A 21,826-nucleotide genomic window follows, 5' to 3' on the forward strand; every position below is an offset into this window, starting at 1 on the left:
AAATCCGTACTCTTTGGAAAGATTAGAAAGTGCACAGGTGCCCATCTGGTCTTGCGTTCTTATCATGAGATCCTTGATTTCCTCCTGGTACTGGTCCCTGACCCGGTTTATGCCTCGCTTGGCAGAACTCCTTGAAATCCTAGCACTTCCAGTGCCTTGTCCCCCAGTGGGAGCAGAGCACAGCCATCATGAGAAGCTAGTTGGATGCCCACTCCCAGCTCCTCCCCGCTGCTCACTGGGGCTGCCAAATGTGAGCATACATCAGGAGTGCATTGTGGTCTTCCAGAGCTGGCGAAGGCCTGCGTGGTATGTTGGAGTGGCACCCAGGGCTCTTGTAGAAGTTCTATGGGTCCGTAGGTGTGAGGTTGGCTACACCACAGCAGGTGAACTTCATCCATGCATGGGGCAGGCACATCACCAGAGGAACACAGATGATGACAAACTGTAGGGCCCCCAGTGCATATCTGGCAGCAGCCAGCGGTACGGTTCTTCCCCAGCTCTGGGAAGAGTCAGGACAGATAGGAGCTTCAGTCCTTGCCCTTCGAAAGGCACAGGAAAATGAGCATGAGAGAACCTGGCTTCAGAGTTTTCTCACTCAAAACAAGGCTACATCAATGCAGTAGCACCATATAGAGTATGCTACGATGAGGAGCTGTTGCTATGGTGAGGGAAATAATATTTAAGCACCAACTGTTTATAAATACAAAATTCCTACAAAGTTTCTAAAATTAGATTAAGGGGGCTAGGGCTGTCAGGATACTGCAAAAGACTTGAGAAATACTGGTAGAAGATCTGGGTACTCTTAAAACAGCAAATACAAGTCCAAAATGCTAAACATCAAAAGCGACGACTCTGCTGTTGTGTTTAAAGGCCATCTCATAGCCCTGAACTCACTGTTGCAGTGAAGGAGAGACCAGCGTTCCCAGGGATTTATTCTTCCCTCAACACAGTGGCAGCACAGGGACCGGGGCTGTGTTTTCTCTTGTAGCCTGTTTGCTGCCAGTGAAAGTTGTTCCAAGCTGCTGATTGACATGCCACTACCACAACCCCAGAGTTGCACTTCATGAATCCTGGAGTAGGAGGTGAAGATTTGGAAATCCCTGAGCTGTGGAGGCAGCTCCTTGCAGAGTTCAGGGTGTTGTCAGGAGCTGGGTGTTGCTCATACGAATGTAAGAAGAAAAGCAATGTGATTCCTTACAGTGACCAGGCAGTGCCAAACACAAAGTAAAATGGAGGTACAAAAAATGAATATCCGTTGTAGCATCCCTCCAGAATCATTAGCTGGCTCTTGCTGTCAGCTGCCATTTCAGTGGAGGTGCAGTTAAAGTGCTAAAAATGCAGCATAGTTGGCAGGTGCCTGACAAAAGGGAAACACTCCAAGTTGCCAAAAGTATATGTCCAACTCTGTCACATTAAAAAGCTGAGGTGAGATTCTGACAAGTGACTAAGGAGACCCCCCGCCTCCGCCACTGAATCACAAGACTGAAAAATCTCAGACTTGGTCCATGGTTTATGACTAAAGGATTATGTTTATGTCCTGATACGTGTTTTTTCCACAAGTCAGAATCTCATTGCCCATGAGAGCCTCCTTAGAGGCTGGTACTCAACCTACTAAAGTAGGCGTGGCTGCTGACCCCAAAGCCCTGTGGCGCGGGGAGGGTGGGAGGCACCTGCTGCCCCACATCCAGCATCACCTGCAGGGTGTCGTAGAATCATAGAATCACTAGGTTGGAAAGGACCCCCTGGATCATCGAGTCCAACCATTCCCATCAAGTCCTGACCCGGCCCCGGGCATCCCTATGACCCCTGCCAGCGCCCAGCTGGCAGGTCCACCGGGGCCTCCCTTGCTCCGGCCAGGGCGCCTTGGGGACGAGAAAAGGGGAGCGGAGAGCTTGCTGCTCCGCAAAGACGGGAGCCCAGCGGACGCGGGGGGGTGCGGGGCGGGGGCTGTGCGGGGGGCAGCGGCTGTGTGCGGAGGGCAGGGTGGGGTAGCACTGTGTGCGGGGTGCAGGGGCTGTGCGGGGTCAGCACTGTGTGCGGGGGGCAGAAGGGGCAGCGCTGTGTGGGGGGCTTATCAGCGCTTTGCGGGCTGTGGAGGCTGTGCAGGGTGTCAGCGCTGTGTGCGGGGTGCAGCGGGGGGGCAGCGCTGTGCGGGGGGCAACGCTTTGCGGGGTCCTGGGGGAGGTGTGGGGGCTGTGCGGAGTGCAGATCTGTGCGGGATACCAGCGCTGTGTGCGGGGTGCAGGGTGAGCAGCGCTATATGGGGGGCAGGGACTGTGCGGGAAGCAGCGCTGTGCTGGGTGTCAGCGCTGTGCGGGGCGGGGTAGCACTGTGCTGGGTGTCAGCGCTGTGCGGGGTGCGGGGGAGACAGCGCTGTGCGGGGCGGAGGCAGTGCCGGTGCCGGTGCGCCGGATGCGCGCTGCGGGCGGGCCGTAGGAGGGAGGGGAGATCGGGCGCAGCCCCCTCCCTCCCACGCCGGCGGAGCGGAGCGGCGCGGAGCAGAGCGGCGGGCGTGGAGAGGCCGCCCGCGCGGGCAGGGCAGGCGGCGTTGAGTCCCCGCGGTGCGGCCAGCAGAGCTCCGCCGGCCGGGATGCGGGGGGAGCCCGCGGCTCTGCGCCAGGTAAGTGGCGATGGGGAACCGGGGTCGGGGGGAGGGCCCCCTCGTGATCCCTTCGGCGGCGGGAGGGATTCGTCTCCGCGGCGAGACCCGGTCCTGGGCTGCGCCGGCCGCCCCCGCGGGGGAAGGAGCTTCATGACCCGCGGGGGAAGGAGCCGCGGCCAAACTTGGGCTGCTGTCGGGCGAGGAGCTGCCGCTTGCAACGAGTAAGTCCCCGGTGGGGGCCGGGTGCCCTGCCCAGCCGCGCCAGCCGCCGGAGCGAATGCTTTTTCAGACCTTAAAGCGAATCTGAAAAAAGAATCAACCCTGCCGAGAGGACGCGGGCCGGCGAGAAGAGCTGGCGGAGCGGGTTCGGAGCGATCGCCTAGAACGGTCCTACGGGAAAGCTAGGGCGCGGGCGGACCCCGGCACCGAGAGAGCGGTTCGAGGTGCTGAATGGGCGCCTTCGTCCAAAAAGAGCCTTCCAGCTCCTGCCAGGGAGCGAGCGGGCACAAATGGGCTGCCCGATGGCTCAGGGGAAGGCAGAGAGCGCAAAAATATTGGTAGCGGATTTAGCTGGGTGTTTGCGTTATCAGAAAGAGGCAGATGCGGCTCAGCAGATGAGGGATAAACAGGCACAGGTGGATGTGGTGATAAGAAAACTTCAGGACTGGCTGGGGTTGGCATTACTTGGGAGTGATTAATTAACTCCAAACGTGTGATCGGTACCAGCAGGGAAAACCCCAAATCCCCATTTGAAAGCTCTGTGATGATTTAAGTGCTGGTCAAAGTGGGCAGAAATCTTCAGGTGGCAAAGGATCTCTGTTCCTCTGAAATGCAGAGTAGAAGGTACAGACAGGGGAGTGTGCAGCGTGCCAGGAGCAGCTTTGAGCACTGGGATCCTATGCCTTATCATTAGAAGAGTGGCCTTTGAGGTGATGCACATGACAGTAGAGCAAGTTTTGGGTCTTCATGAGATGAAGCACCTCCGCTCGGTGTACGGTGTGGTTCTTATCCAAGGAAGGTGGCAGGCATGAGTCCCCAGCTGGTGTGCAAAGCTGTGACTGTAGGAAAGCTCCAGTGCCATGCGGCTGAAGAAGAGATGCGGCTGAAGAAGAGGTGAGGCTGAAGGCTCAATCCCACCCCATCAGGATCTCATATTGCTGGGCCTTGCTGTGGGGTAAACTTGGGGGTAGAGACCAGCTCTGTTCACATGGCTGTTGTGATACCCAAAATCGGGTAGCACCTGTGGTGAGGGGGAAGAGCAGCAGCTCAGTGCTACTCTTCTCAGTGGTCCCCCTTTTCCCTGGGCAGTCAGTGATGGGTCACAGCCCATCTGTGCCCGGGGTGGCTGGCCCATTTGCACGCTCAGTGCCTGCCTGGCTTCATAGAGCCACCAGCATGACTAAGCCACTGCCACTGAGTGGGATGCTCGTTGTTAAACCCTGTCAGGAGCTCATCTTCCCCGCCTCAGTGGCCACAACATGTTGTTTTACGAGATAAACTCTTTGCTCGATGGGAGAACACCAGGAAGCGGCAGGGCCCATGCCAGTGGGTCCCTGGCTGAGAGTTGTTTTACAATCCTGTGATTTAATTTCCATGCCTGGACGGTGAGGTGAGGTGGCGGGGAGTGGAGCTGCAGGAGCCAGGCTGGCTGGGCAGGGAGGCACCGCAGGGGACTGGCTGCAGCTTTGCCATCTGTGACCAACCCTCCAACAATCTGCTGTGCCCTGGGCAGGGCATCCAGGGGTATTCCTTTGCCAGGCAGAGCGCTGGGCTGAGTGGCCACTGAAGTTAGTGCTGCGAACCTTGTGGGTGTATGCCTGGGTCTCCATCTCAAGGCAGGGAAGATGAAGGGTTGTTTGTGATGAAGCACGTTTTGGGATGCGTCCCCTGACAAGTGTGCTGCAGCGATGCCTTCCAAGTACTGCAGTTGCACTTGTGTTAGGAGAGAGATTTTTTTGGCTTACAGCTCCCAGCATGGGCTTCACCTCATGCAGGGTGTGCCCGTGTGCCCCTCTGCACCAGCATAAATGTGCCCAAGTGTGTGGGCAGGCAGCCAGACATGCCTGGTCCATCCCTATGCCCATCCACCCTTCCTCGCACCAAGACCTCAGCACCTCCTGGGCATTTGCTGCTCACAGTTGTGTTTTCCTGCTGGTCCCAAAGTCCTGAGTCACTCTGCTGTTTCCATGGAAACGGCCTTGCTGGTGGGAATCGGTTTTTGGGGTAGAGGGTGCCAGTAGCTGACCCACACCAGACAAGGCTTTATGGGGCAGAGACGCTCCTCCAGTGCATTGCCCTGACACAAACCCTCACACTTTCTTCAACTCCCTTTTCCCTTCCTCCCTGTCATGGTGAAGCGCAGAAGGGTTTCCCTGGCAGTGATGAGACAGCCCAGGATGAGCTTGGCTAGGCCAAGGGCACAACTTCTGGGAAGCTGTCGAGGGAGATGGAAAGCCTGGAAGGCAGCTTTAAAGAGTAGCTTTTTTTGAGACTGCCCTGTGAGTGAGCCTTGGAAACACAACAGTGTCAGTTATTGGTTATTGCAAGGTTCCCTGCCTAAAACTGCCGTCACCCCCAAGGGATCCAAATGCATCCCTCTCCAGGGAGCCACAAGGCAACCTGCAAGGAAGGCTGGGGACAGAAGGCTTGCAGCCATGCTCCTTGGGATGCTGTGGGAGCCCCCCCATGAGAACAGGCTTTGGCAGGTCCGGGATACTGCCTTGTGTACTTGTATACACCTGGCAGCTTTTGGAGGTGAGATCATGTGGGAGTTGCACCGATCCCTGCAGAGTCCAGCCTGCCTAGTGCCTGAGCTCAGCTGCCAGTGCAGCCTCTGGTGCTGTGGTTGTGCTGCATGGCTCTAAAAGCAGGTCATTCTCATCAAACCTGGGAAGACCATCCCTGAAGTCGGAGTCCACCGCTCAGCATCTCCTCCTGGGCCTCTGCTGTGCTGTGGCTGGCCAGCCACACTTGCTGTTCCCTGCGCTGGTGACTCACAGATGCCATTCAGCTTTATTCATCGCCTCCGATCTCCACGTTGCTCCTGGGCTGTCTTGCTGGCTTCTCTCCTGCTCATCCTCCCTGGAGCAGTGCTGGGAGTCAGGGGAGGTGGAGGGCAGGTGATTGTGCACCCACCAACTGCCCTTTGCGGGTGTGCGGGGTTGGGGAAGCTACACGGCCTGCGTCCATCCTTTCCCATCCTCTGGGCTCAAGGCTGTGGGAAGTGAGGCAGGGGAGAGGAACCTTCTTCCCACAGACAATATTCCTGTCCCAATGCCAAGCACTGGCCAGCCTCTTGCAGTGCTCGGGGCCAGTTGCTGTGCATCCCTCGTGGACAGCCTGGTCCTGATTCAACTGCAGAGAGCTGGATGTGTGAGGCAGCAGAGCTTTGACCAGAGGGGAGTTCGGGTTGGAGAAGAGGTAAAGGTGACCCCAGCACAGAAAGAGCCCATGTGCCTTCTAGCATGGCCCTCGCAGTGCCAGCAGCACCAGGGGCTGAAGGTACAAGGGACTTAACCCCAGGTGCCCAGCTCTCCCATCTCACAGTCCCAGCTGCCTGGAGGGACCTACCAGACTCAGCTCCTGCCCTCAGGCTGCATTTGCTCATCGTCTTTGGTGGAACTGAGCTCGAGACAAAGCAGAGGGAGATTTCAGCTAGGAACACTTTATAGCATGGAAATGTCTGTGAGGCTCATTGTGGATCACTCCCGTGGTCACAGCATCCTACAGTCTAGGGCTGAGTAACTGGAAGTCTGCGCCTCACGCAAGGCTCTCGCACACAGCCCCACATGGGCAAGGCCCTCGCACCAGCTGCTGGTCTGGAATGCTGGCCCCAATATCAGTGCCAAAAGGGGAATAGGCCGGTTCAAGAAGAAGGTCTCCCCAGGTGGGGATGGGTGAGCAAGTGGCTATCCTACTGCTTGTGTCTGTAGGAGGCATTTTCCTGCAGCACATCTGCTGCAGCTGCCGCTCCACCAGCCCCCTCCGAGCTGTGCAGAGCCACGCTCTGCTCCTTCTTGGCAGGTGTTTCACAGCATGGCTGTGTCCAGCAAAGGGGAGCATGAGTGGAAGCAATCCTCAGCCATGCTGGCAGCTCCCAGGTGCTGGTTGCCACTGCCTCTTGAGCCCAGGGTTTTGCTGAGCGGGAACTGCAGCCCTTGAGGGACAGGCAGGGATGGGAGGAGGCGGGAGAGCTGGCTGGGGGATGAGAGGAGGCTCTGGCTGGTTTTAAAGGCCACAGATGAGACGTCAGGGAGGGAAACTTCCTCCCAAAACCTGCCCCTCCCCAGCTGTGGCTCAGCAGGCAAGCAGGGTGGGTGCAAAGGGTGACAAGGGACGGCCAAGGCAGAAAGTTGGGCTGTAGTTTTGCACCTGCTTTGTGGAGGTGATGAAACAATGCCCCATTTCTGCCCCTCCTCAGCTTAGTGCATTGTGAAGGGCAGAGGATCTGGGTGAGTGGAGAACCTGAAATTCTCACCAATGGCAATCCAGTGGGAACTGGGACCAAGGAGGCACGTGGCCTCTCGTTGCCTTTTGCAGGGAGCTGGAAGTGGGTTTCTGCCGCACTGTGGGACGATCTGAATCACATCTGCTCCAGCATCCATCAACAGCGCAAACAAGGAGTAGGAGCTGAGGTTGTGTGTGAGGAATGCAGTGTGACTGGCTATCATTAGAGAACAAGAAAGCATTCCCACTGCTTACTGGAGCCTCCTCGGCCAGGCGATGCTAGCAGGGACCCTCCAGTCTTGCCCTGACTTAGCAGACCTGGAAAAACACTTTGTCCAAGTGATAGAATGTTACATGTGGACACTGGGGCCAGGTCTCCCCTCTGCAGGATGGTTAACCCCAAACCAGGAACAGCAATAGCCAAGCATTTGCAACTTCGGTTCCCCAGCCCCATGCCATGCACCTGGCAGGCAGCAGCCCCAGGGAAAGCATCCCTTGTTGCTCAAGAGAGAGCATCTCTTATTCAAAGCGTTGTTACAGGTCTAAAGTGTGGCTCTTAGTGCACAGATACAGCAATGGCTGGCAAGGGGTCGCCTGCCGCAGCTGTGCCAGAGCCCCCATGCTGGGTTCTTGCTCTAAAGCCCTGCCCCCAGGGAGAGGTCTGTGGACCTGAGAACTCCTGCAGCCACCTGACTGCACTGAGCAGCTAGGGGAACCAGTAAATAATAGAAATAATGATAAAAATAATAAAGAAAGGAAGTTTTCAACTCCCCTGGAGGTCTGGAGCAGTCTTTCTGGCTCCCAGCATCACTCGCTAAGTGCCAGGGTGTCTCCTGGGATCTTGAGGCAAGTTGAGGTGAAGGGAACAACACATTGTGCCAGCTGCCCTGGGGAATGCACACTAGGTGCATTGCAGCATCCCCAGTCCATCAGGGATTTCAGCATGCTCTGGGCCTGAACAGGCACTGTGTGCTGAAATTCATCACTGGCCCATCAGTCTCCTGTGAAGATGTCAGCTGGGCAGCAACTCTAAAAGTCCCACCTGCAGTCACTGGTGTGCCGGGGTGAGCAGGGGACCAGGAGCTCGCCACCGGCTTGGAGACAGCCTGGTGCTCTCCCTGGGGACGTGCAGGGAGCACAAGAAGAGTTGAGAAGAGGAAGCATCCATGGCAAAGAAGCTGTGGGAAGACCTCTGCTGGGTGGACAGCAAAGGTATTAGAGCTGTTCCCTTGGTTTTGCCTTAGGAGGGTAGGCAGGGGGCTGCAGAGGCAACAATGGAAGGATGGTTGGAAAGGGAAGGTGAGTGCAGGGCACTTTCAAAGCTGTTCCCCTTACTGGGACGTCTGCCTGGCACAGGAGTTTTTGCTCATTTGGGCTTTCTGGGATGAGTCTGTTACCTCCTCTGGCCTGATCCCTGCTGGCCCTGGGGAGCGATAGCATCTGATTGTGAAGCCCTGTGCTTTGGAGAGCAGCAGGGTGGTCTGTGAAGGTTATTTGATTAGTGAATGGGGAGGGGGGGGGGAGATGTTGAAGCACCACCATGATTACATCCCCTCTTAGCAATGCCGCAGTTCCTCAGGCATGGCAGAGGTGCTCACCTCGCCATCCATGAACACTACATCCAAAAGTCCTGCTCAGTTTCCTTGCCTACGGGAGGGCACCTAAAGTCAGGGGTTGGCACCAGTAGACTAAAGCTGGCCTGTGCAACTACAGCCCTGCTCTTCCCTGTGCCCATTGCTGATGTCCAGGGCTCCTGCTGCTGCACTATTGCCAATAGAGGATGAAGGGGCTGCAGTTTCTCCTAATTCCTTCTTTGTAGTATTGCTTTCCTGGTCTGGTGCTCAGGGTAAGGGGGGTGGTGTCTGAATCACAGAGCTAAGCAGGATCTGGCCAGCACCAGAGCTCGGTGTTGGGGCAAATCGAGCTGGCAGCTGGGACACAGGATACACCCCAAGCCCAGAAGGAAGCAGTCCCTAGGGTTGAAGTCCTGTCTGGCATTGTGTCTCCAGGTTTGTCAGGGTCAGACTAGTCCTCCTTTCTTCTGAAACGGAGCTCTGCGGTGTGTGACTGGGACCTGTGTAGTTGCGGCTGATGTACGTGCACTGTGGGAGGGTGGCTGCTGGTATACCTGACTGTAGGATACTTGGGTCCTCCTTGGCAGTCCTGGGTCTAGGACAACTCTCTGTAGCCAGCCCTCCACAAGGACAACTCTCCATGAGGAGCCCCAAATCCTAAATGTAACCCTTACTCTAAACCTTGTTGTGGAGAGTTATCCCTTTCCAGACAGTCCTTGCTCAACCTTTGACTTCTCTCTTGGGTTGCAGACACTGAGACGACCTGTGAAGACGCTCCATGAAGGTGACCAGCCATGCAATGTTCCTGGAAGGCTGTCCTCCTACTAGCCTTGGCATCCATTGCGATCCAGTACACAGCAATCCGCACCTTCACCTCCAAGTCCTTCCACAGCTGCCCTATCCCCAACCCTGTGAACTGCAGCCTGAGCCAGGACGCTGATGCGGGTGACAGGCTGTGTGACGAGACCCCCACTTTCTCGTATAACCTTTCTAGGAAGACACACGTCCTCATCCTCGCCACCACCCGAAGTGGCTCCTCATTTGTCGGGCAGCTGTTTAACCAGCACTTTGATGTCTTCTATTTATTTGAGCCCCTCTACCATGTCCAGTACACCCTGATCCCAAAGCTGACCCAAGGCAAGAGTATGACAGACAGGCGGGTCATGCTGGGGGCCAGCCGAGACCTGCTGAGGAGCCTGTATGACTGCGACCTCTACTTCCTGGAGAACTACATCAAACCCCAGCCTGTCAACCACACTACTGACCGCCTGTTCCGCAGGGGAGCCAGTAAGGCCCTGTGCTCGCCACCTGTCTGCGAGTCCTTGGGAGCCATCGATCTCCATCTGGAGGAGGGAGACTGCGTGAAGAAGTGTGGTACTTTGAACCTGACACTGGCCACTGAGTCCTGCAGAGAGCACGGTCATGTGGCCATCAAAACTGTGCGGGTACCTGAGGTCAACGACCTCCGGGGCCTGGTGGAGGACCCACGGCTGAACTTGAAGGTTATCCAACTGGTGAGGGATCCTCGGGGGATCCTGGCATCTCGGAGCGAGACTTTCCGGGACACCTACCGGCTGTGGAGGATCTGGGACGGCACTGGCAGGAAGCCATACAACCTAGATGTGACCCAGCTTACCACAGTGTGTGAGGACTTCTGGAACTCTGTGTCCACCGGCCTCAACCGGCCGCCGTGGCTGAAAGGCAAGTACATGCTGGTGCGGTACGAAGACCTGGCCAGGAACCCCATGAAAAAGACCGAGGAGATCTATGATTTCCTAGGCATCCCCATGGACAGCAATGTCGAGCGCTGGATACAGAACAACACCCGAGGAGACAGGTCCTCCTCCAAACACAAGTATGGGACAGTGCGCAACTCAGCAGCAACAGCAGAGAAGTGGCGGTTCCGGCTGTCCTACGAGATCGTGGCGTTCACCCAGCACGCCTGCCAGCAAGTGCTGGCACAGCTCGGTTACAAAACCGCCAGCTCTGAGGAGGAGCTGAAGAACCTCTCCATCAGCTTGGTGGAGGAAAGAGACTTCCTGCCCTTCTCCTAAGGCATCCCTGGGGAGGCCTGGTTTTGATATGGATTGTTTCTAACTGTTGCCTTATTTTATTTTATTTTGTTTCGTTCCTTCCCCTTCTTTTTCTCTCTTGTCTTTTTCTTTCCAAAATTTGCACTAAACCTTGAACGGGAATCTCAACAGAGTCCAGGCAAAGTGATTGCTGCCCCTCAACACGTTTTGGACCCAAGAGGAGTCAGGTCTCTCCAAGCAAGAGCCAGAACTGTGGATGGGTAACAATGTTTACAAAACACACAAAATGTATAAAGCGACCTTCAAGCTTTCCAAACTGAAGGGTACCTGGGGTACTGCACTTTTACACGGTTTACTTTTACAATGTAAGAGGTAACTATAAATATAATTTATGAATGGTGTCCTCTCCTCTAGAGTAAGTCCCCTTGCTGTCGATGAGCAGGACTGGAAGTTGGACATGGAACAACCTTCTTGTTTTTGATCTTGGTGGGACATGTCTGTCTGTCTAAGTCCTGTTATTGGGCTGGGCAGCTGGTTAGCTGCTCCTACATGGTTGTTTGGTAACACCTGTGATATTTCTTTGTGCCAAAAACCCATAAAAGAAAAAAAAAGGGAAAAAAGAGATAGTTGGGTGTTTTGGTAAAAGCCCAACAAATTTAATGCTTTATTTCTGTGTTTTCTGTAAATAAAAGTGCAATAAAATTGATCTGGGGGTGAACTTCAAACTGAAAGAGCTCAGTGACTACACTGAGGTGGATATACCAATAAGCAAAGAGCAGCTTCTGGTCTGCCCAGCTCCTACGAGGCTGGGCTGGGGGGAAACTGTATCACAGCCCCCAAGGCTGGCAGGGAACTGCAGGCACCTCCTGGCATGTGCATGTTTGCATCTGAAATATGTAAAAATGCAAGCAGTTAAGCCAAAAACGAGAACCTGTAGGTATTTACAGGCCCGATAGCTTGTTGGCCTGCATGGGGTTTGCCATAGAGCCCGGCTTCAGAGTGTTTACGGCACCAGCACGGTGAACCTGGCCCCATAAGGCTGCTGCTTGGTTCCCCCCACGCCTCGATGCTGTTAATACCAGCATTGTCATGCTCTGCTCTGGAAAACCAGAGAAAAGTGGTTGAGTTCAGGTCATAAAACTACCAGAATGAAAATGAGTGAACAAGCAGATGGCAATGCAAGAGCTGTTCTTCATGAGGTGCCCATGGAAGGAGGGCTCTTGTGCGCAAGGCACCTTGCAGGCAGCGGGAGCGCCCTGGTCACGCAGGGCCTGCAGGCTGAGCAGGGCAGCAAGCAGCTGGACAGGGAAGCTGGGCACGCAGGGTGGGAGCAATACAACACAGCAGAAGAGGGCCAAGATCCTAACAGGAGACCTATTTGATCTCTGTCTGCTGAAACAGTCAACCAGCTCCTCTTACCCAGCTGGGACAGTCCTCCAAACAGCAGTCTGCCTCCCCTTCAGGCAGACCATGGGCAGCTGCAGACTGGAAGCCATTGGGGCCAGTCCCTAGGGGACAGAGGACAGTGATGTCCCAGCAGTTTCCCATCTTTTGTGTTCCTGGAGCCAGGCAGGATGGGGACCACAGAGATATGTGACCACGTATGGGTCACATTCACCCACAGCTGCACACTCCCAGTGCTGGACCTGCTCCTGGCACAGGTGTATTTGAGCCACTCACTGCCCAACTACCTGGGCAGGTTTTCTCTACAAAGGTGTCTTCAGAGATCTGCTGCCCATCAGCTTCTAGCCAAGCTCTTAGTTAGGAGACGGTTACACTGGGCACTGTAGTGGCACACAGAGAAATGGGATACACCGCATACACGTTGTTTGGGTGAGGCAGGGGGCAGCTGTAACTATTTGTGCGTTTCCAGCACCCTTTTCCCTCTTTAGAGACGGCTGGAGGAGCATTTTGCAACCTGGTTTAACACAGCAACCTGCTCTGGTGGGACTGCAGAAAAGGTGAGCAGGGCTGGTGTATTTGATGGCCTCTCCTCAGGGCTCACAGCTGGAGCACCTGTAGTTCAGCTGTGCAGCCTGCGAGGTGACATGGCCGGCTCCAGCCCCATGAGAATGGGGCAACAGCATGTACTCCAGGACAGGCACTTCCTCCATCTGTGTCTCCACAGCAGGCATGGGGGCAGCTCCTAGGAGATCCCCCACCCCAGGTGCCTTCACTCAGGGGCAGGAGCAAGAAGTGCCTTCGCTCTGTCCACTCCCCTACCAAACCTGCTTCTGCCACCAGTGCCTCCCATGCCATGCGGTCCCAGCTGTGTCTGTGTGCAAGGACAGAGGAATGGGGCAGGTGGCAGAGGTGGCTGCAGACAGCCTCATCAGCGTGCTGCTTTTAATGAGCAGCTGCAGCAAAATGTCAACCAAATAAATGGCTTGATTGCCCTGTTATTAGTTACTAAATTAATCCTTTCGTCAGCACTTATCAAATGCTGAGCTGTTGGCTCCTGGCCTTGCCCCACTAACAGCGACACCCTCTCAGAGGCCTGATCCAGCCCAGCTGCTGGGCTGCAATTCTCCCTGCGCCAGGGCTGTGTGTCCCCAGGAGCAACAGGCGGCTCTGCCCTGGCTAAGTGCCTGTGGAGTAGGTGAGCTAGCCAGTGTGGCTGGCTGTGCCCGCTCCCAGCACCAGCACTTGTCTGCCAGCAGGCAAGCAAATGCAGAGGGTTTGGCTGCCTGTAGGGCTCCCTGGCAGCTCTGGAGAGGGATGTCACACTGCCTTGTGCTGCAGAAAGGGCAGGAGGCTCTGGGAGAACCAGGCTTTCCCTCACTTCCTCAGCTGGGACAAGTGGACATGCAAACCTGCACAAAGAAACAGTGACTGTAGAGGCAAAATTTCCCATCTTTGGCTGCTGAGACCCCACTTCTGGGGCTAGGACAGCTGTCCCCATCCTGAAAGTCCTCTCATGCACTAGCCTTCAAACCAACACAATAAACTGAGTTTAGAAGCCTTATCCAAACTGTTTTTACCATTCCAATCAGGAAATGTGCCTGCAGCAAAATGGCTTTTGAATTACAGTTGAAAGCTGTGTCCTAGTTTAAGCAGGGATGGAGGTTCAGCCCTGCTTGGTGCCTCATGTAGAGCCCGTAGGGGAGAGATCTGATTTCCCAAGGAACCTCTAACATCCTCCTTCAACTGTGCTTCCTCTCCTCATCCCCCCCCACTGGAAACAAGAACCAGTGTAACCAAGGTTTTTATCCTCAAATTTTACTGTAATTAAAATACAGAGATGCAGAATATTCCCAGAAACACGCTGCAAAACAAACCAAGCAAACAAATTCAGTAGGAAACCAATTACAGACAATGAAATGATCAAGAACACAAGTGTTCTCCCGAGCCCAGCACTGTGCACAGGACTGTGTGGCCACAGTGATGGTTTTGGGTTGCCAAAGGGCTCCTCAGCCCCTGCAGAAGCAGAGTTGGGCCCTGGCATCTGTCCCAACAGCTCTGTGTCCCTCTCCAGCCATCTCCATGTTCCCACTCACCCTGCTGTTTTTACAAGGATGACTTTGCAAAGGAGACACAGAAATGATCCACCCACAGGGACAAGAGCCAACGAGGGAACCCAGAGGAAAAGAAGTAGGTTAAGATTTTCCACAGGCAAAACACAAGGGGACAGAGAGGGGTGGAAGACGTGCACTTCTCTCCCAGCCACGGGAGCTGCAGAGGCAGAGTCACCCTCTCTGCCCTCTCAGCCAATAGGAGTGTGGATGTTTCATGAAGGTCTTTTTGACAGCTTTGGAGAGATCGATCCAGAGACAAGACAGAAAGCTACAGGAGGAACAAAAAAAAAAAAAAAGAGCAAAGGGAAAAAGGAGAATGTCAGAATATCCAGTTGTAGTGGGGCACAGGGCTACATATAGGGCCACATCCCACCTCCACCACTGGGAGATCCAGCCCCAGCACGGGGAGATCATGACAAAAGCCTGGGAGAGATCTAGGAAGGGGGAAGAGGGAGCTTGGTCCATCTGTTGGGCATGGTGATGTAGCTAAATGGAACAGCCTAGCAATCATCACTGCTATGGAACCAGGGTACCAGGCTGGCATGCAGCACCACCACACACCAATCCCTACATTCATCCACTTCCCTTTTCATGTTCTTCACTAGAACAAACTCCATTGTTTTCATCCTCTGATACAGAGCTTGTCCTAAGAAATAATTTTCCTCTGTGCTTCCCCTTTTCTTGCTCCTCAGTCCTTGCCTCCTCCTGTCACCAGTCGCTCCTCATCTTCTTGCTGTCACGTGAAAACTGGTGATAATTCCTTGCACTGTCTCCAACCCTTAACACCCCCTCCTCCACTTTGGCACTGCCCCTATTTTGTACATGTCCCACCCTCCATTGAATAGCAATGGGATTTACATACAATGTAGTTTTTTGCCCCTCTTACCACAAAGGGGCAATACGAAAAAGTTGCATCAGTGGCCTAGGTGGACTTTGAGCTAGCTGGAGTCTCTGTAGTGGGGGAGAAGGAAAGATGGGGCATCCATCAGGAGCCAGCTGCTTCCCCATCCAATCCAGATGCTACTATCCTGCAGCCAAAGCTATCAGGAGGCATCTTTGCTCTTACACTGGCAACATCAACCCTGTTTCCCTTCTGCTGTGGTACTGGTGGTGCCCAAAAAAGCAGTCTGGGGCTGAGTCATCTGGATGAATTGAGCAGGCCTAGCATGCTAACAAAGTCATACTTTACACAGGCCTTTGAGTCCTGCATAGTTACGTATTCCTGAATGCCTGTTAAGTGGTGTGAGGCCCTGGTTTTGGAGTAGATTTAATCTTCTACCCCTGCCTGTTAATCTGATCTCTTCTGCTATTTACGGTGCATGAGTTCTCCATTAGCTGGGCTGGAGAACAGTGATTTAGGCTGTGAGTTCCCCTCATATTTCTTCTCCTCTTCTCCAGGTTGTCCTGCAAGAAAATGGCAATTCCAGGCAAACGGAGAACTTTACTCCATTTACTGCAAGGATGCACAGAAAAGCAGAAAGAAAAATAAGGGAAAACCTCAGGACCCGTATGGCCTTCCTTAATGCACCTCTCTGCCACCTTCCATGTCTGCTCTGCGCACACAGTGCCTGCAAACAACTTGGGAAGGATATATTGCTTCCCTCGGCAAGAGCCTGTGTGGGATACTGGTTAGTCGAAAGCATGATGAGCTTCCCACCGCCTGCCCAGGGGTGGCTGATGAAGTAAAGCCCCTTAGATACCATCTTCTCCTGTCCAAGGCCTGAGAGAGGCAGTTCGGAAGAAGACTGTCTTCTGTCCCAATTGATAAGAAACTATCTTTCTAAGAGCGCTGGTGAAAGCATAGATAGTTATGCACAAGCAGCTTTTTGCTTTGGGGTTAGAGCTGCCTCCAGGAGCAGTCTGTGATCTGGAACAGGAAATGAGACGTGCTCAGGGAGAGCAGTGAGCAGAGATCCACACAGTGCAAACTGCCCTCCTGCTCTGCAGGGCATTTGAGACAAAGGAAGAACAAACAGACAAGACTTCTGGCCTTGCCAACTGCCATGAGCATCCCAGCAAAGTGTGGGCAACATCAAGGCCGCACCTTTCTGTGAAGCTGTTGCCTTCAGAGACAAAATTGACACATCTGGGTCAACTTGGCCTTCACCAGAACAAGAGACAAAGTGAGAAAATGCACATACATACCAAATGCTGTTTCCTCTTCAGAAACAAAGATGTAGGTTAAACCACTCTCGTGCCATCAAGAGGAACACTTTGTAGAGATCAGCAACTTCTTGCCTCTGCAAACAGCAGGGACTACCCAGAGAAGGGTATGGAGAAGAGACTAACACCAGCATGATGAGAACAGGGACACAGTAACTTAGATCAGGGACAAAGTGTGGATTTAATAAAAGTCAGAATCAAAACTGTTTCACAAGTCCAAGAACACTGAGCAAAAACAGTGGCAGGGGGATTGTACTTCAATATTCCCTGATGTCTGAGTCCTAAGCAGAGCAGCTAGGAAGTACAATGACCTCTCACAGGAAATGAAGACCAAGAAAGTTGGCTTCAATGTCCAAAACATAGGACAGAAGGTAAACAAACCGCATAGACAGGAGAAAGGTGTTTTTTGACATTCCTTTGGTTTCAATAAACTATGCTCTTGGGCAACAGAGGGGAAAAAGTCCTCTAAACCATGATTTTTACTTGGACCAGGACCCAATATAAAGACTACATGCTGGAAATGCTGAAGATGACTACGTAACTCCTCCATGGCAGTGGCACAGTTTTGTTTTCCTGGCTGAAGACATTCCTGTGGACGGATACATACACACACACTAACAGACGCATATTTCTAAAATACAGCACAAGCACTGCTTCACTTGCCTATGCATTCAACACCTAAAAACCTAGGCTAATCACCCGCCATAGCCAGGAGCAAGTTCATGGTGGAACCTGTTGCTTTCCTCATCCCAAGAATTACAGGGGACCTTGGAGGGAGGGAGTGAGAGTGTGTGTATGTGCGTGTGCGTGTATAATGCCACATGGCCCCTTGAGCATCATGGGCCAGGCTGAGGATGGCTGTGACTCCCAGATAAATGCAGATGCCTCAGTTTCTGCAGCACTACAACTGTGGGTGGGCCGTTTAGTGCAACACAGTCATTTTGAGCAGCCAGGCTGGAGCACCAGGAGCAGTGTGTGGAGGAAGAGTGCCCTGTGCAGGCTGGCTGTTGCTGGAGCATACTGCGGGGAAGTCTTCTCCAATGCAGCACAGCCCGCTCACAGCCTGGCCACTGCTCGTAGCATCACAGAGTCAGCCTCCCAGCCCATCATGCAGCAGAACTCAGATGGCATTTGGGGACACGCTCGCTCATGGTTACTAGTGATGTCTGTGGAGTGAAAGTGTGGCCTAGAACCAAAATGCCCCTGTCAGAAACGGGGATAGTACCAGGACTTCAAGGGTCAAACCCAAGGGCTCAGTTTGTCTCCGTGGAGCATCACCACCTGTACAGCAATATCACAGAGGCCTGGCAGATGCCACTGTCAGCTGGGAATAGGAACATACAGCAACTTTCATCTTGTCCCTCGTTAAGAAAATCTGTGCAGAAGCTGGTGGCCTGGGATATATGATACTCCTGTGTGGCATCATCCCTGGAGCTGCTCTGCTGAGCTAGAGGGTTCTTTCTCTGAAGCATGCAATTAAGCCAGGGAGCAAGTGATTGGGAGCAGCTTGTGGGATGGGCCCTGCAAACAAAAGGTAAGAGGTGCAGAGCAGGAGGGAGGCTTCCTCTTCTTCACAGTATCTCTCCTTTGTGTAAATGGGACTTTCTTCTATGGTTCTCCTGCAGCCTGACACCTTCTCTCACCCTTCATGCTTACAAGAGCAAGAAGGGAGGAAGGAAACTGCAAGACAGAGACAATGGTGCCTTTAAAGTCCTCGGATTAGAGATGGTTTCCAGTAGGTGAAGAGAGTGAAAGGCATTGACTGGTGGCTCTGTGAGCTCTGAGCCAGGCAGGTGGTGCTAAGCTGGCTGCAGCCAGAGTCTGTTTGGGTGCTTGACCCTCCCTGAAGCAGCTGGTTCCAATTCAAAGAGGTGCATTGTAGGGGGAGAGTATGGGCAGGCTGATCTTTTGGAAGGGAGCCGCAATGGGGATTAGTCAGCCTTGTCCTTCTTCTTTGTGGTGAAAGGGACTTTGCTGGCAACCGCGCTGCCCACAGCTCCGACGCCGCCGGTCACTGCTGAGACACTGCCCTTCACCAGTCCAACGCCAGCAGCGGGGACGCTGGTCACAGCTGTTTTGGTGAGCTCCAGGCTCTTGCTGCCCACCCAGGCAACTCCTCCCAACGTGGCCCCCACGGCTCCCCGGGTGATGCTGAACAGGCCACCGGTCACTCTCCAGATCACCCCTGCCTGCTGCTGCGGATGGTCCTTGCTGGCATCTGTGGAGAGAGAAAGAGAAAAGGAAAGTCAGAAGTGTCCACTCCAAAGACCTTCTTTCTGGATACCCGTTCAAGCCCAGGAAGGTTGCCCGCTATGCCACATACTCCCACAAGTGCAGTGCCTTGCATCCCTAGACATCTTGGTGCCTGAAGGAGGAACCAGGACAACCCCAGCCCTACAGCATGGCAGGAGAGGACTTTAGGAGGGCAGAGAGTGGGAGCAGAATTGCACACATAACAGAGAAGTGAAGAAGGGTGCTCAGTGGGGCAGCCCCAAACTCCCAAGACTCAGTGCTGAAATACAAACCAAATCACACTACGAGATGCAATTCCCCTCCCCTGCATGTTGGCTAACACCAGTAAATCACAAAGACTAATGCCAGCATAGAGGGCATGAACAGTAGACAGCAAAAGCTGATGTTTGTATGGCCTGCAGGTCCTCAGATGAAGAACCGAGGCACAGCACAGACCTATCTGCCAGATCTGACCTAGCACAGATCACAAATTGCAGCAAAGATACAGTGACACAAATGTCACCTCAGGTTGTACAAGCCCCCTGGAGATCTCAGCTATGTATTTAATAGTGTTAAGACAGTGCTTAAGTTGCTGCACTATATCACTGCTGGTCTACCTGTGCCAACTGGATCAGCGCCAGCATGGTATACCCACCCAAGCTGCCATCGCACCTGCCCACAACACTGCAGGCATGAGGTTCACAGCTCATCACTTCTTGGGAAAGGGCTGACTCTGAACTGCTACTCACAGGATTCAAATCTGACAGCACTCTTGCTGGCCTCCACAAAATCCTCTCCCTTTGCATCTGCTAACAATGCTGCAAAGGAGGAGCTGCTCTTTTTGTGGGGTGAGATATTTTGGATACTCTGATTTCTGAATCACTGCCAGTTCCGTACACGAGATGGGTTACTAATAATTGTGAAAATACAATAAAGCAATCCTGGCAGGAAAAAAAAGCAAGCGCCAGCAGGGAATACAGAACCCCTGGACTAGCAGCAGCCCTTCTAACCCATATGCTAACATACATATGCTGAAGAGAGGTTGCACAGTGTTTATGCATCAGGAGGGCTTTAGCCCCCTGCTAAATGTGAACCCCATTTCCTGAGAAGAATGGAAGTGACAGCGATGGAATTGGCTTTCTGAAAGCCTGTATAAAAAAACATGATGCAGTCATGTCTCTGCATAAAGCCCACAGGACAGGGGCCATGCCAGTACCAGCCACTGTCACAGAGCAGAGCACTGCAGAGGCTCCACCAGCACCCCAAGAAAGGAGCCGGACTGCACCGCACAGCCCTGTGCACAACTGTTCCCCCAGCACAGGCACGTGAACAGGCCTGGCATCTGTCCTTGGGACCAAATCATCTCTGGCTGCAGCACCCCAGTGCAGCCACCTGCCCAGACTGGGCTGCAGAAATGGGCTCATCACTAACCTAAGCAGATGGACAAGCTTGATAGAGCTAATGGCAGGAAAGCAAGAGCTGCTGCCTGAATGCACTTTCTCTTTTGAGATCTCAGCCCTTCCATAGTACTCTCCAATACATTCAGCTCTTCCCACCCCCTTTCTCTAAAGCTCCCCACTCCCCTTGTTTATCCAGCGAGGCAGCAGCTTCCTTTCTTGATTGTTAACAATATTCTGGGCAGCAAAAAACTCCTCCTGGAAACCCTTCTTTGATGTCTCCACCCACTTTCATTTCCATGCAGATTAGAACCAACACTGATATAGGCAGTGGATTTCCTTTGTCAGCAAGCAAAGACCTTGGATTGCAGGGAGGCTGGCCCAACTGCACATCAAGTTGCACAGTCCTCACATGCTGCACACCCTGGTTGATGGAGATGTCAGACCTAGTCAGTCTAAGCAAACACCTTCCTCTTACTGCTTGTAACTTGTCTGATGCCATATCTTCACCACACCTGCTATTCAGTGCACTTCTGCCAAGCTATCCTGTGAATCCTTTGGAGCAGAGATTACCTTCCTGTTGTCTGTGTTTCATGCAACACAGTAGGGTCTCTAAGTGCTGCTCGAAAATGAGCTTTTTCCTTTTATATTTTTCTTTTTTTAAACAAACCACCCAGAAGTCTGACAGAAACACTCAGCAGCAGGGCACAGATTTATCCTTGGAAGCACCAGCTGCCCCAGGGTGCTGGATGCACATGGCTGAAGGGACAACCTGACCTTGCCAAACTGATCTGAGCTGCTGCCTGTACTACAAGCACTGGGGTGGATGGGAGGCCAACTACTCACATCGGGAACTCTCAGCTTGCACAATGTCATCTGTGGGAATGTCATTTTCCAGACCTCTTAGGAAACAAATTAAAATGTCTTCAGATTTGAATTGCTAACTTTTAGGCACTTAACACAGGAGTTTAAGTTAGGTGATTCAATTCCTCTGGCTCCATTTCTAGCAAGGGAAGGTGATGGGGGTTTCTTCAGAGGAGGATGTACACAGTAGCCTAATGTAGGCTAGGCACTACCCTGAGTTAGGCTATGTGATGACCCTTTCCTGTATATTTTTGTGCTGGCTTCTTCTAACACTCTGCAGATTTTAGAGTTTTCTTGAAGTCATAGGTTTGCCCCTGAGCTTGACTCAGGCTGTAAAGAGTAGGTCTCAGGACAGTGTCTGTGAGGAGTATGGTGTTAACAAGCTCTGAAGACTTAGAATAAGCCTCAGGTTACACACTGGTCTGATAATCTGGGCAGCAAAATGGAGTTTGAGAGGTGCCAGTACAGAGTTTCTTGGGTAGCCTAAGCAGTTACAGTTCTACCCAGTATACAACATATTGTTTGCCTATTCCACAACAGTTTCTCTGTTTGGGTTTATTTTGCTCTGTTTCAAGTTGAGTTGCCAGCTGCCCAGCTGCTGTATACAGCTTATCCAGTACAGCCATTTTTGTGTTTTGTCTTCAGAACAGGGGGATCCAGAAATCCACGAGACTTCAAAGCTGGACCCTACTCAGCAAAAATCAGACTTGTCCTCCAAACAAACATCATCCTCAGAGGATGGCAGATGGTCTGTTCCCACACCCCCATCCAGGGAAGCAGGATCCCATCACAGGACTGCAATGCAGAAGCTTTGGGTATTAAACACCCAGTGGCGTGCTCAGCTGCAGAACCAAGAGCTATATCAATGCAGTAAACCTCCTGGATCTCCCCAGGTATCTGAGGCTACCTGGAACCCCTCTGTAGGAAGATACAGGCCACTACACAAATTCCGATTGACCTGGGGCTACTAGAGCTGCCCAGCTATCTGAACAACATTAGT

The 21,826-nt window shown here is 53.1% G+C and overlaps 2 protein-coding genes across 2 annotated transcripts in view; one reads left to right on the forward strand and one right to left on the reverse strand.

Annotated features, from left to right (window-relative positions):
• Window positions 1–2,531: 2,531 nt before the first annotated feature.
• Window positions 2,532–11,446, forward strand: CHST1 (carbohydrate sulfotransferase 1). Its single transcript, XM_069857014.1, has 2 exons — window positions 2,532–2,620; window positions 9,373–11,446. The coding sequence occupies exon 2, from the start codon at window positions 9,417–9,419 to the stop codon at window positions 10,674–10,676; it is 1,260 nt and encodes a 419-aa protein (XP_069713115.1). The 5' UTR covers window positions 2,532–2,620; window positions 9,373–9,416; the 3' UTR covers window positions 10,677–11,446.
• Window positions 11,447–13,872: 2,426 nt separating this feature from the next.
• The window catches only part of LOC138721239 (transmembrane protein 263-like), a 213,716-nt gene continuing 205,762 nt past the window's right edge, over window positions 13,873–21,826 (reverse strand). The window contains exon 3 of the mRNA XM_069858134.1: window positions 13,873–18,551. Within this exon, the coding sequence (XP_069714235.1) occupies window positions 18,265–18,551 (287 nt within the window). The 3' untranslated portion in view covers window positions 13,873–18,264. The remainder of the gene's footprint in view (window positions 18,552–21,826) is intronic.

This window comes from Phaenicophaeus curvirostris, chromosome 5, assembly GCF_032191515.1.
Source record: "Phaenicophaeus curvirostris isolate KB17595 chromosome 5, BPBGC_Pcur_1.0, whole genome shotgun sequence".
Lineage (NCBI taxonomy): Eukaryota > Metazoa > Chordata > Aves > Cuculiformes > Cuculidae > Phaenicophaeus > Phaenicophaeus curvirostris.